Source organism: Strongylocentrotus purpuratus, unplaced genomic scaffold (genome assembly GCF_000002235.5).
Source record: "Strongylocentrotus purpuratus isolate Spur 01 unplaced genomic scaffold, Spur_5.0 spur5_scaffold_6, whole genome shotgun sequence".
Taxonomy (NCBI): Eukaryota; Metazoa; Echinodermata; class Echinoidea; order Camarodonta; family Strongylocentrotidae; genus Strongylocentrotus; species Strongylocentrotus purpuratus.
This window is the reverse complement of record NW_022145612.1, coordinates 55,113,036-55,127,052: the sequence shown is the minus strand read 5'-3', so window position 1 is coordinate 55,127,052 and position 14,017 is coordinate 55,113,036. Positions and strand designations below refer to the sequence as shown.

The 14,017-nt window shown below is 35.9% G+C and overlaps 1 protein-coding gene across 1 annotated transcript in view; it reads left to right on the top strand.

The window, feature by feature from the left end:
• The first annotated feature begins 2,526 nt into the window (after positions 1–2,526).
• Positions 2,527–14,017, top strand: part of LOC577931 — a 55,152-nt gene continuing 43,661 nt past the window's right edge. The window contains exons 1-14 of the mRNA XM_031000074.1: positions 2,527–2,584; positions 4,650–4,915; positions 5,713–5,804; positions 6,212–6,265; positions 6,870–6,988; positions 7,095–7,167; positions 7,771–7,955; positions 8,748–8,934; positions 9,197–9,303; positions 10,445–10,602; positions 11,304–11,386; positions 11,805–11,856; positions 12,399–12,556; positions 13,044–13,160. Coding sequence (XP_030855934.1) covers positions 4,810–4,915; positions 5,713–5,804; positions 6,212–6,265; positions 6,870–6,988; positions 7,095–7,167; positions 7,771–7,955; positions 8,748–8,934; positions 9,197–9,303; positions 10,445–10,602; positions 11,304–11,386; positions 11,805–11,856; positions 12,399–12,556; positions 13,044–13,160 — 1,491 coding nt within the window. The 5' untranslated portion in view covers positions 2,527–2,584; positions 4,650–4,809. The remainder of the gene's footprint in view (positions 2,585–4,649; positions 4,916–5,712; positions 5,805–6,211; positions 6,266–6,869; positions 6,989–7,094; positions 7,168–7,770; positions 7,956–8,747; positions 8,935–9,196; positions 9,304–10,444; positions 10,603–11,303; positions 11,387–11,804; positions 11,857–12,398; positions 12,557–13,043; positions 13,161–14,017) is intronic.

The following is a 14,017-nucleotide window of genomic DNA, read 5'->3' as shown; positions in this document are numbered from 1 at the left end:
CTATACCATGCAGGGTTAGCATAGTCAAATAAACAATTATCACATCATGACTGTGTATCCATAAATCAGATTGAGACTCTTATACAACCCCTTTTATTATGGTAAAGTATATATTATGGTAAAGTAAGTTCAAAGGCATCAATCATAATACACCTTTAATTAATATTTACTTTTTCGAGACAAAACTAAGGATTACACTGCGTTACACCATGGACCTGCTAGTGGAAAGGTATTTTCAAAGAATGTTGCTTTTTTTAAAGGGAGCATACTTTGTCCCAAAGAAGTCGAGCATAACCTTCAATCGAATGACAATGTTTCTTGTTTACGGGGGCGTTTCACTTTGACGAGGGATAATGTGTATTGTTTAAATAAAATGAATCACTGTTCAAACTTCCAATTCGTGGACTTTGCTTTTGTTTATTTCGCCGTGACACATCATCAGTACTACACATCACTGGCGTATCCAGCAGTACAGGGAGTAGAGACCCTAAGAAAACAATGAATATTATAATTTATATAAAAAATACATTCAGTCTCTGCATCCCCATAAAAATAAGTATGTCCCAATTATGCATCAGATTGCAGGGATACAATTCACACAAAAATCTCCAGGGGGGATATGCGCGTACACTTGGACACTTTAGCGCACATTTTCTCCCAATATGCCACTTTGAATGTTATTTGAATATTCCAAGCTTATGGTATTATAAATAAAATCAGGTGTAAAATTGACTGCATAATGTAATTATGTGTTGTTAACTATGTGACATGTCTATTATATGATTCATTTCTCTTGTATATCGCTTTCTATTTATTTCATTATCCTAACCAGTTGAATAACCTTAGAAAATAACAAAAATAATACCTAATTTTTTAGGTGATGATTATGATTATTCTTTCAGCCATTGTTCTGTTAAATTTGAGATAAAATGATCTGCCAAACATCAAATTTGAGAAGCATTACAACGTGGCGTACATAATATATTATGTTATAATATTTAAACAATGATTTAGTTGCTCTGTCTTTAACATGGGTGTCGATCTGTAATCATTGTTCAGGGGGGATGATCTATTCATTCATCCCCCTGAACAATAGGTATTACGTAAGGATCGACACCCATGGTCTTTAACATATTAATGTGAATATGTTCTGAAAATACTCAATTATGTGTTTTATACCCTATCATGGATAGTTGTTGTATATTAAGACATTGCCGTACGCATAATGTGCATTCTTTTCTTGATCGTGTTCTAAATAAACATTGTATACTTTTTTTTCAATGAAATTACATATCTATTTCATTTGTATTGATGTATGTGTCCAGTCGATAACTCCGAATAGATCAAAATATTTATTGAAAATCAATAAGTATACAACTGCCAAAGAATTGGAAAAAGTAAAATCAAATTGAATACTGGAGACTGAGTGAGAGAGGAAATGAAAGCGAGAGGGGGAGTGAGAGTGAGAGTGAGAGTGAGAGAGAGAGAGAGAGTGTGTGAGAGAGAGAGAGAGACTGAGAGAGAGAGCGAGAAAGAAAGAGAAAGAAGAGAGAGAGAGAGAGAGAGAGAAAGAGGGGGGGGGGGCGAAAGAAGAGAGAGAGAGAGAGAGAGGGAGCCGAGAGAGAGAGATTGAAGACATAATTTTACAGGAATATGAGATTATTAATTGGATGTTATAGTTAGTGCATGAGTCAGTAAGTCGAACAATAACACAGTATACATTGCAATGATGGAAATCAAACTTAAATTTAATTTGATTTCCCCCTTTTCACTTAAAACTGGAAATAAAATAGTGAAATACAGACATATTTCAACGCCTCCCCAAATCCTGGTTCATGCACTTTTCGCCTCTCATGTACAGGTGACGCCAAATACTACAATATTTATGATAATAATAATTTCCTCACTACTTTTTTCTCTTTCTCTTTTTTGTTCTTTCCATGCTCTTCCTTTGCCCTTCAATCTTTCTGTATATTTTCTTTCTTTAATTTCTTGTTGCAACTTTTAGGCAGGTAGGCCTAGGCTGAAGACAGTGACTGAGCTCTTTTCATATGCCTGTAAATTGTAGACAATTTCTCTCTATATAATATCATCCATCTATCATAGGCTATGATGAGTGAAACAATTAAAAAAAGAATAAGCAAAAAAATTAAAAAGAACAACAGAAATTTCAAGATGAGAGTGACCTTTATATAGTCTACCCAGGGTTGAAAAATAAGCGGCCTAATTACCTATTATTAGCTTTGTGCTGGTATTGGTGTGGTTATTGAATCAATACAATGAAGGGTTATTCGATATAGTCTTTTGTAATAACGTTACATGTAATTTTGTTATCAATCACTATTATTTTATTTCCATTTTGACATTTTAATACTGGTTCAGACAGATTTGTCTTCATATTATTATAATAATATATATTTATCTACTTATTTACATTTTTACAACATTCAGAATTTCAGACATGACATTTCATTCAGCAGTATTCAAACTATTACTACTCAGTTGGCTTGAAAGAGACTAGGTAGTCATGTATGTATCGTAGCATCGGGTAACAACAATACATGTCCTTCCAAATTGGAACTCGGTGAGATGTACTTTTTCTTTCATCTGTTAGAAATTGTATATTTGATGATGATGATGATGATGAAAATATTTCCTGTAGATGATGCTGTTTTAAATGAACAACCAGTATATGCTAATTACTGTGTAACACCAGCATGTGTTTGTTAGTGTGGCCGAATGTGATCGTGATTGTCTGTGATCTATGAAGACTTGTGAATGTGAGACTGAGGCAGAGTGCGTGACCGTGAGATGTCTGCGCGCTCCCAGCGGTAGTCCGAAATTTCTGTCTCTTTCGTTCGTTAGCCTCTGATTTGGATAGGGTCTGCTCCTCTCTAAAGAGAGCCGACCCTACCCAATAAAGAGAGGATCTGACCCTACCCAAATCAGAGGTTAACGAACAAAAGAGAAATTTTCGGTCTATCCCAGGCCCAGCGGATGCTGTGAGATCGATGCACCATCTGTTTTTAGCTTTAGATCTAGTCTAGGGCCTATAGTTTAATAACGGGCTTGGTGATTATGAAATGTGATATTGATATCATTGCATCCATTTGTCTGTGTGGAGAGCATTGTAAAGTTAAACAAGACACAAATGTGAACATAATTATTCCCGCACCCACTGAATCTTGCAAAGTATGCAGTACGCTTCGGTTCGGGGTTCGCTGGAGGATTATAAATCTTTAAAATAAAGTGTAGAATCTATGGCGGTGTGACATACATGTAGAGTCTACAGAGACGCCAAGGTAAAAGATCGGCAATGCGTGACATTTTCATTTTTCGGGCGCGCGTGTGAGGGTATAACACACGTATAGGTATGGCGTTTTTTTTTTTTAATCTAGCGCGCGCGCCGTTTTCAGACCCTCCAAATGCGTGACACTTGGTAGCTCTGAGTCTAGCTCGCGCGTGACCTAAGTTCGCTGTCTCAAAAAATTGGTAAGATTTCGAAAATCTGATATCACCAATGCCATGGAAAGAGGAACATAAAATTAGCTGTAGACTAGAGGGAATTTTCTCTGGATGGGTGGGAAATTTTGAAAATATTGACAAAAGATCGGCAAATGTGGCGGTCATTAATTTGCGTTCGTTCCGAAAAAATTATTCACTTACCGATAAGGATCTGGAAATCTTCATTTTGAGAGCAGTTATCTCTGAAATCCTTCGACGATAATTTTCTAATATAGGTCTAACCAATTTGTAGTAAAAAACTTTGCCGTCAATGAAATAGGAATAAATTTGTGTAGAATGTGAGAAATCATATAGATCGTATATCACATTTTGTAATATGTTCTAAAATGTCAGCAAACTTTGGTCACCCCTTCATATACACAACACAGATGTCTGTCCAGACAAGTGGTGTATATGGTCAATTGATTTCAAATGGCAATTTGAAGAAGTTTGAAAGTAATATTTCATGAACATCTAAGACTTATTTTGGCCCATTATAAAGGACAAATACTAATGATGGTACATGTATAGAGCTATTTGTTCACAAGTTTTAACTTTAATGCCAAGAGAATTACATGATTTCATCTAAAAATCAAAGTCAAAAGAAATCTGACATGAAATCGTACAAATTAAAGATAAACTTTAGTTCTGGTTAAAAAAAGAAAATCAATTCTCACAGAATCTAACAAAACTTACAAAACTTACACTGACTGTTCAAGATTACAAATAAATGTCATGTGCCAAACAATTTTGGAAGAAAATGTATACTGGCTGAGTAATGAGCATAGAAAGATAAGGAAATCAAAAAGTAGTACTAGCCCCGACACCATTTGTGTTGTCCCATATACATCTTTCTGTGTAGTGTGCTTGTTACTTTACCAAGACTGAGCCAAATTTGTTATGAATTTGATGACTCCAGAACCTTGCAGTACACACCAATACTTACATGCTACATGATCAACTTTTTCTGATGCTTTCCGTACCTTTTCTTTAACAATGTAATCGCATGACCAGAACTCAAGTTTGTCTTTAAGATGTGAATATGTTTTGCATTGTTTTGAAAGGGCATCAAACTTAAAATTTGTGTAATGATTTACTATTTTTCAAAATTCTAATTTTTAAAAGATTTTTGTCTTCCCTTTTAGATGTAAACGCAAAAGTAGGATGAGTGAATAGTTCCAATCATATCAATTGCAGCATGAGCAATGTAAAGACTGTTCACATTGACACAATGTGATTATGGATTGAGACTATTAGACTTAGTGTTTATAAACACATTTATCTGGACCAATCAACCAACCAACCATGGGAACAGGGGCATCTAAAGACTCAGATGAGGCAGGAGAATATAGAGTACCCCAGGGTGCAAGATCTCAGGATTCAGGAACAAGATCTGGAACATCTTTGAGAGGTAAAGACATTTGGGAGGAGAGTGGGGTATGACTCCCTCTTTTGGGGTGTGTGAGGGCACTTAACGCTTAATTGAAAAAACCCAGATCTGCTAATGGGCAATTCTGTGCAATGTGTCCCAAACTACCTTTGTCTTTTTTGTCCATTTTAAATCATTTAGGAATGAAGAATCTATCTCTTGATATGACCATTCAATAATGTTAGAGTATACCAGAAAGAGCCATTGGTGAATGGTCGTATAACAAAAATTCTTGGATGAAATAAGTTGATATGTCATACCCAGTATGCTTTAAGGTACACATTGCCCTGAATCTGCATATTTGTTTCTATGTTCAAGGTAAAATCAAGATACCCCCCTCCCTCCTTGCAGATAAATGACCCATCTAGGGTATATATCTTTATGATTGATACCACTCACACAAATGCCCCAAATCCAATTAATCATTGTATACAAGCAGTAAGTTACAGGGGATGATTGTTTGATTGGTTTTTATTCTTGAATGTTATTGTAATTTTTTAATTTTTGTTCAAGGAGGGGGAGGGGGAGCCTCAATATCTTTGATGTTGCTGTTATTTTCCTAGGTGCAACCATGTGTAAGGAGAAAAGAGAGACCTTTCTGAAAAGAACTTTGTTTGCCTTTTGTCATTCTATTGAACAACCTGAAATTTTTGTTGCAAAGCCATATCAAGATTAATTTATAATTGAAAACAATTTTAAATGAAGAAAATGTGGTTTGTCGCCGCATGTAATCTGCAGTAGTATAGTCAATGACTACCATTTTGTATGCTTTGCTGCAGATGGTAGACAACAGACTGGAAAGAAGAGAGCACAAGTTGGACTTACAAGACTAGGTTTCTCACCTTCTGAGCTCAACATACATGAAGGAGAGGTACGACTTTTGTTTCTGCTTATTTACTTATACATACAGACCTTGTTAGCTGTTGTTCACAACACTCTTTCTTCTATTGTCATAATATATCATGTCTGTCTTTCAGTATGAACTGTCCAGTATAAAATTTACTGTTAGGATTTGCTACAATAAAGTTAAATTATCAAATAGCTAAGATTATATATTTTAAGGGTTTTTGTTTCCAGAGTTAAATCACTCAGCTCTGATGAGAAGAAAAACTCACATGCATTCCATTAGCTGAGTTAAGAAAGCCTGGTGATAAAAACTGTCACATCTCTACACACAATATTAGATTTATACCCTTCAAATATTATCATAAATATGTGTTTTATTTAATTCAAGGAAAACGAATCACCTTTTAAAATCATGTTTTTATTGATGTGCAGGAAGTATCTTTTCACTGGAATGGAGCAAAGGGGTCAGGACACAATGTAAAGCAGGTATGCAAATCATCTTAAATGTTGTTACTGTTTAGTTTTGTAGTTGACACTGTACATTTGAAGACTTCTCGGTTTAAAATAAAAATAAATCTTATTGCTTTTGTTTGTAGATGCCCAAACAACTGCTATTTAATTGGTTTACCACTTCATGCCTTTATAATATATGCCTTTAGGGAAATATCAACATATCATGGTGATTTGTGTCATCATGCTTCAATGTACTTATACCAGCTGAACAAAGACAACAGATAGACTTCTCTTTTTATGCTTATCAATATTATGTTGTCTCAACAGTCTCATACATTTAGAGATCTGATGAGAGTTGTATTGCTCCTGATGATTTTATCAAGTTGACAGTCCTCTTAGTGGTTGTATCAATATCAAGGAAAATAAATCTGGTGATTTTGAATTGTTAATCATTTAACAAATATATTATTCTTGGTAATGGCTGGATCAAAAAATAATCAGATATCTTTTGTTTGAAAATTTCCCACCTTACCCAAAGCACATTATGCAAGATTTCTGAATAATTCAAGCACTGTTATTTTTCTCTCGATGATGTTTATCTTTGATTTGTCTTCATTATATTTGACCATCAATGCAGGTGGTTGCAGATGATGGCAAGCTCTTGACTGTCAATGGAGGATTCTGTAGTGGAGAACCAAGTAGTAGCGGAATCTTTCAGGTTCAGTTCAACTTGGAAGGCACATACTCCTTCATTAGGTCAGTATACAATCTGACTCTGGGATACTTGCCTTTCATATGTGATATGCATGCCAGCACATTTGCTAACCTCCACCTTCTTGTTTTTCCCTTTGTTTTCTTGTAGTGAGGGATACAACGATCAACAAGCCAACATACTTACAGTAACTGTCAGATCTAAATCTGTGCAAAAAGTGGAGGTCAGTATCAAAAAGCATTTCAACTTTTTCGCTTTTTTAATTTGTTTCTTACTGAAGTGCAGAATGGTCTTTGAATAGTAATTTAAATATTGTGGGGGTATTTTAAGCTTTCCAGTTGGACTGAAGTTCAAAACAGCAACAGTCTGGTCTGGGGTTGTGCTACTTTTTGACATCACTATGATTTACAGCTGATTTAAACCTTTTTGGAAGATGGGAGCTGAACACTCAGTTTTGATAACATTTCATAATTTCATTTCTGTCAAAATTCAGTTGTAATCAGGTCATTAGAGGTGTTAAGTGTGTTTGACGTGATACAGTGCCATGACACTAATGTCCAAAATGTTGATCATTAAAACATGTATGAAAGGAATCTGTACATAAAGACCACCTGCTTATAAAGACTGCTTTTTCTGTCTTCCCAGAATGGTCTTCAACTCTTCCCTCAGCAACCATATTATTATTGTTATTATCATTTTTTATTAATGTTATTATTATTATTGTTATTATAATTATTGTTATCGTTGTCATCATCATCATCATCATCATCATCATCATCATCATCATCATTGTCATCATTTTTGATAAATTTAAATATGTCTACAGATCAATGAGAGTGGATTCAGCAAGTCTAGGCTGAGTATCCGTGAAGGGACTAGCGTCCGGTGGCATTGGGCGATCTCGTGCACCCTGGTAGAGGTGAAGCTGTGTTCCAAACACTTCGGCTGGATCAGAACAGACACAGGAAGCACCATCTCATCTCAAACAGGCTGGTACAAGCATGACTTCAAGTGAGTTAACCCATTGACTATGGGAACCTGGTGGTCACTGTGTAAAGCCTATGGGAATAAGATAATTCAGGAGTCAATGGTTTAATGGGTTTCAATGCTATCGTGTAGTTTTTAGAATGGATATTTACTAGTTTGTTATTTCGTTGCAAGTTTGTGGGCTGTGGGATTGTTGTAATCTAATGAGATGGTATACTTGACTGACATTGCGGTGTCATGCAGTTTGTGGGCATGCTCTATATCAAATTATTTTTGAATATTTTTAGGCCAATACTTGTTTGCAGGCACAGATGCTTATCAGTCATAATGTGTAAGGGAGTGTCTGAAGCCTCGGACTATGAAGACTTCACAGTCTACTGCACTCCATAGGCCTTTTACTAAAACTTGCTGTCTAAAGCACGGCCAGAGACTGGCAATGGTAGGCTAGCTAGGCTCAGAGCTGTTCAGAGTTGAATTTAAGTGTCAAAATAGAGTCTGTGCCTGCTGATAGCCAAGACCAAGTTGCTTTTGTGAACAATCCTGTTCAGTTTTGTCCATGAATATAAATGCCATGTGCAATTCCTCATCAAATACTTTCAAACCTGCTTTAGTGACCACCTGTTTATAATGACCTCAATTTTTGTTCCCCTTAAAACATGATTTCTTTTATACAATGAAAATGTATATAAAGATCAGCTGCCTATAAATACCACTGGTTGTGTCTCCTTTGAATCCATGAGTTGTCTTTCTATACAGGTTTAACTGTAATTGCATTGAGTTTGTGATGTCCATTTTGCCTTTCACTCCATCTAACAGAGAGCCTGGACTCTACTATTTCCTGGCTGAGGCTGAAGGTCGGGACGGGCAGCCTCACCTATGTGTGGTGGAGGTACAGGAGACCCAACGTCATCATAGTATTGATGTGACAGACAAGAGATTCAGTCCTGCCCTCCTTACGATCCAGGAGGGGGATAGGGTCTGGTGGACTTGGGACAGATTCAAGGTACCTATTCTACAGCATCACAATTTATCCAATGAAACTTTGTTGTTCTTCTGACTGCCGGTTATTAGCATGCGTACATGTCACAAAGCAACTATCGGATAATGTATATATAGCACTGAATATGGAGGCCCAAACTAAGCATATTCCAGCTATTTTGCAGAAGGCCGGTACATGTAGGAATTATATAGGAAACATAAGAAAATAATGTGATGCATATCTGTGTAAAAATATTGAAACTCTCCTCATTTTTATGAATTTTTAGTGTCAGAAGAAGCACAAAATCATTGAGGTGGAGATGCCGACCGGTCACAACGTCACAAATACCTTTCCTGTGACTCTGAGAGGAGGCTTCACCAGTAGTGCTCCAAGGTGAGATCAATTGCATTATTACCCGTATCAGACATCTGAGCAGTGGTTTTACAAAATCATATTATACACTTGTTGTAATCCTAAAAGAGCTGATCAGTAAATATTAGACCATATTACCCTCTCATGAAAAAGCCTATGGACTTTACGTGTTAAAAGAACAGTAAATATAAGACCATATACACTGCGCCGTATTTTGTCAATTTCCTTGCGCATCTATTATGCGTACGAAAACCTGCGCACTTTGCGCGCACTCTATTGTGATAATCACACCAAAGGCACATACTGTTTGCAGTGTATCGAAAATTTCGCCAAGCACTGGATGTACAGTGCTGGTTTTTACAAAGCTTTTGTTTAATTCTTTGAGATTGTCATGTATGAATTTGCTCTAGATGTCTGATTTGGATAACAGTAAAAATATTGACTGGCTTAACTTTCGGGAGATACCACATATATTGCCCTCACAAGACCCATATTACCCTCGTCTTTTGACTCGGGGGCAATATGAGTCTAGTTCGGGAAATATATGTGGTATCTCCCTCAAGGCAAGTCAATATAATATAATTGATTTATGAAGGTGTTGTTTTTGCTTTATTTCCAAAGAAATCTGGTGAAACAGAATGGTGGTAACCCATTTTACCTGGGAATATGTTGATGATTCTGCTTCAGAGTAAATATTTTTGTAGTTTTCTTTGATCAGTTACTTTCTAACTGGGAAGGTGATAAAGAGCAGTGGGCTCATAAGGAAGAAGTCCAATGTTGAAGAAGAAAAAAAAAGTTGATGACTTCATCCTCTTTGGTAGAGTATTAATCCTCCATTACCAAGTCCCTGTGATTGGATGCAAAGGCATAGGTCTACTGGTTGCCTATCCATAAGCATGTACATTGTTCACTTTCTCAGCAGTCGAGTGAAATATAAAAAAATAGTCAATTTATTTATACAGTTTGTATTATACATTTATATTATTCAGTGTGGTTGTCTGCCAATACGTTGCAACACTTATGAAATGAATGTCAAATGCTTCTACGAAAACCAAGCCCTTTCTTTGCCTTTTGTACATCATAAAATTATAAAGTGCTTTCTCAGACTTGTAGGTTTTACACATGCTACTTTTTCATTTGTTTGATTACTCTGTTTCTGCAGTCGAACTGGAACTCTGTCGCATGTCTTTGATAAGCCTGGTGTATTCTACTACTGTGATAATAACTATGATGATGTGAGAGAGTATGTGGGTGTGATCGTAGTCAAACCCAAACCCAAGGAGCACCACGTAGAGGTGACAGACGAGGGCTTCTATCCAGGTAAGATTCATGCTCAGGAACAAAATAGCAGATTAACTTTGATCCCCGCAATAAGAGATATCAGTGATACCTTATTTTGAAAAGTAAAAAATATGGAATGATTAATTCCGGGTGGAGCCTAATCCAAACTCTGCTTCTTCTTGCTGTTACTGCTCCACACCCCCCAGTTAGGGGTCAGACGGGCTGAGTGGAGTCAGATGATAAGGAAGGAAAAGAAAAGTTTGGGGGGTTGGGTTGGCCGGGTCTTCCAGTGAGTTGGTTATTGTACTGTTTATGAAAGTAGAGTTATAAAATCATTAAGCATTTGATTAATGATGCGTAGTCTTGCTTATCTAGAAGTTACATATATACATGTATAATTATGTACATATGTATTATACATGTAATTTGTTTTCCATTTAGGCATTAAAGGCTGTCACAATACAAATCTTTGGTATTAATATTGTGATACTACCATCCTGGTTTAGTTTTGTATTATTTAATAGACATACAAATGTTAAAATTTGATAAAATTTCATGTCAGTTGTCATAACTCCACATTACAATTGAAACATAGATTTTCCCAAAATGTTGATAAATAGAATACTTCAAAGACATCAGCAAGATTATACATTCATTTGTTATAATAGATGAAAGTCACTCTGGCAATATCCTCAGGAGTAACTGATTATTTGACTACTTTTTCTACCATTTTGTTTCAGACCTATGTGTTGCCAGTGTTGGAGATAGAATTCGATGGAACTGGGATCCAAGCCACCTTGATAATAGCTTGTCAATCACACAGGTAAAAATAAATATGATATGGTTCTGTCATGTCTGTATTGTAGGCTATGTATTGAGAAAAAAAAATACATATGTTAGCAGTTGATGAACAACAAAATGGCACCATCAAGAAATATATTGTTAACCAATAATTTTGAATGCACAAAATATAATTTTCCCTGTTCAAGCAGGTGGTAGATGTAAAACTATATTGAGTGATGTCAGGTCATGTTATTCAACTTCATTCACAAACTTAATAAGTAACCATGTCTAATCTTCAGTTCTATTCTATTCTTTTAAATGACATTACCTTTGATTACTGCAAACCTTTGCCACCGCTATATGAAATGAAACCTAACTAGTAACTTTAGATTAAACCTATGAAGTCCCATTTCACTGGCATATCAATTATTCTTGGTTTGATTGTTATTTGCTTACAGGTTGAAAGCTGTGTCACATCTTCAAAGAATAACTTGTTGGATGAATGTAACAGTAAGTGAACATAGCCAATATTAAAGAAAATACTGTAAATTAGAGTATCTTAAAGGAGTACACTTTCGATATGAGAAGAGGAATGATTACATAGATGCACAATTTTAAATTGATAAACAGTTATTTGTTATTATTAATGCAGAATCAGTTTGGTCATTTATGTTATATATAAGAATATTATCAGAATATAAATGTCAAAACGAATTTCCAAATATATAATACCCTTTTCCATGTATCCACCATGAATATAATAATACTCATATGTAAGTTAAATTATGATTGGAAAAGAGGATTAAAGTGCATTTTTTAAAGTTTTATATTTATTCATTTCTAGTTGTATAATGATTATACAAGTGTTTGATGCAATAGTGACCATTTAACACCAAAAGGTCAAACTTTTTAAACTGTTTCAATTTTAATGACACTATGAACACATATTCAATTTCATGTGTTGTATGAAATGAAGGTCAGGTGATAGTTTTTATGACAACACTAGATTGCAATATACACCATCCCATTTCACTTTCTCCACTGACAAACAGACAGGTGTAAATACCTGAGTGATAATCACGGACTCCAAGTCACCAAATTGGGTGTGGCTACTACCAATCTCACTTCTATGGGTGTGTACCATTACAGAGTGATGGATGCACCCATGTCAGTGGGATGCTGCTCAGTGATCATCAATGCTGCAGTCAGAGTAAGCTCTTGTCAGTTTGCCTATTTATGCATTTTGATTCTTCTTGTGTGTCAGTGGAGTTTTGAGGTGTGTGCTTGATATGTTGAACCCAAATTATGTGATGATGAAGTTGTGACTAGGAATGCAAGTTATAGATAAAGCTACATAACAGCAGCTTCTTTGATTTTGAAAATCTGTAATAATATTATTGTTGTTGTTGTTGTTGTTTTTTTTTTTTTTTGGGGGGGGGGATATATATGTATTTGTATTTGTATTTGTGTTAACCCATGTGTATGGATTAGGAATGGCTACATTTTTATTCCTCAAACAGAAATTGGTAACTTTATTTGAAGTTCATTTAAAGTTGTGTCAAAGTTTTAACTTTGCAACAAATCATTCAAATGAGAAATTTTACACTTTAAAGTTCACTTATGATTTATGATCAATAACTTGGTGACAAAGAGGGTTTTAAACTAAAATGTTCTTGTATCAACTCTCTTTCATAAAGGACCACACCATAAAGATCACAAAGACTGGGTATGAGCCTCACCTCCTCTCCATTCACCCTGGGGATCGTGTGTGGTGGATATGGAATGGTGTACAGACACCACACAATGTCATTCAGGTATGTTCCCTTAATGTTTCAATTCAGACACAATCTGTGGTCAGTAGAATGAATTGCAATAAGAAATACAATGAAAATGCTGTTATTGCCTTTTTCTCAACTTTTAATTCTTCCGTTTGAGTTGGCTTATTTCCAATTTGACATATTATCAACATAGATAAGAAATCATATAGAAACATTTCTATAATTCCGTTCGAGTTTTAGCGGTAGCATATTTCCAACTTGACATACTATTAACATAGATATAAAATCATACAAAAACCATTTACATATTTCCGTTCGAGTTTTTGCGGTAGCATATTTCCAACTTGACATATTATTACATAACATAGATATGAAATCATATAAAACCATTTCCATAATTATTTGTTTGCAATGGCGGAAGGCGACAGACTGCGATTCCACAAATATGGGAACCCGAGGGTCACGGGTCACGTGACCAGCTGGGAAGACGGTGCTCTACCCAGCAGGCCCAGTTTCCTGGGCCATTGGTTCCCTACACAAGATCTGGTAATCGCAGCCTGTCCCCACCGTCGGTTCATGGCGCTCTTGGCCATTCCTCTCCTTGAGGCATACTGGAAATGATTATAGTTCAGGAACGAAACAAAAGAACAAAACCCTCTCATTTCGGAATACTAAGACTTCCGGAACAGAAGCTCCAGCCAATAAGCCAAAACCGGCCGACCCTGTCAATAATGTAGTCCAACCAACCATCACAATAATCAAGCCCAACAAACCATCCATGTCAATAAACGAGCCCAACCAACCATCCATGTCAATAAGCAAGCCCAACCAACCATCCATGTCAATAAGCAAGCCCAACCAACCATCCATGTCAATAACAAGCCCAACCAACC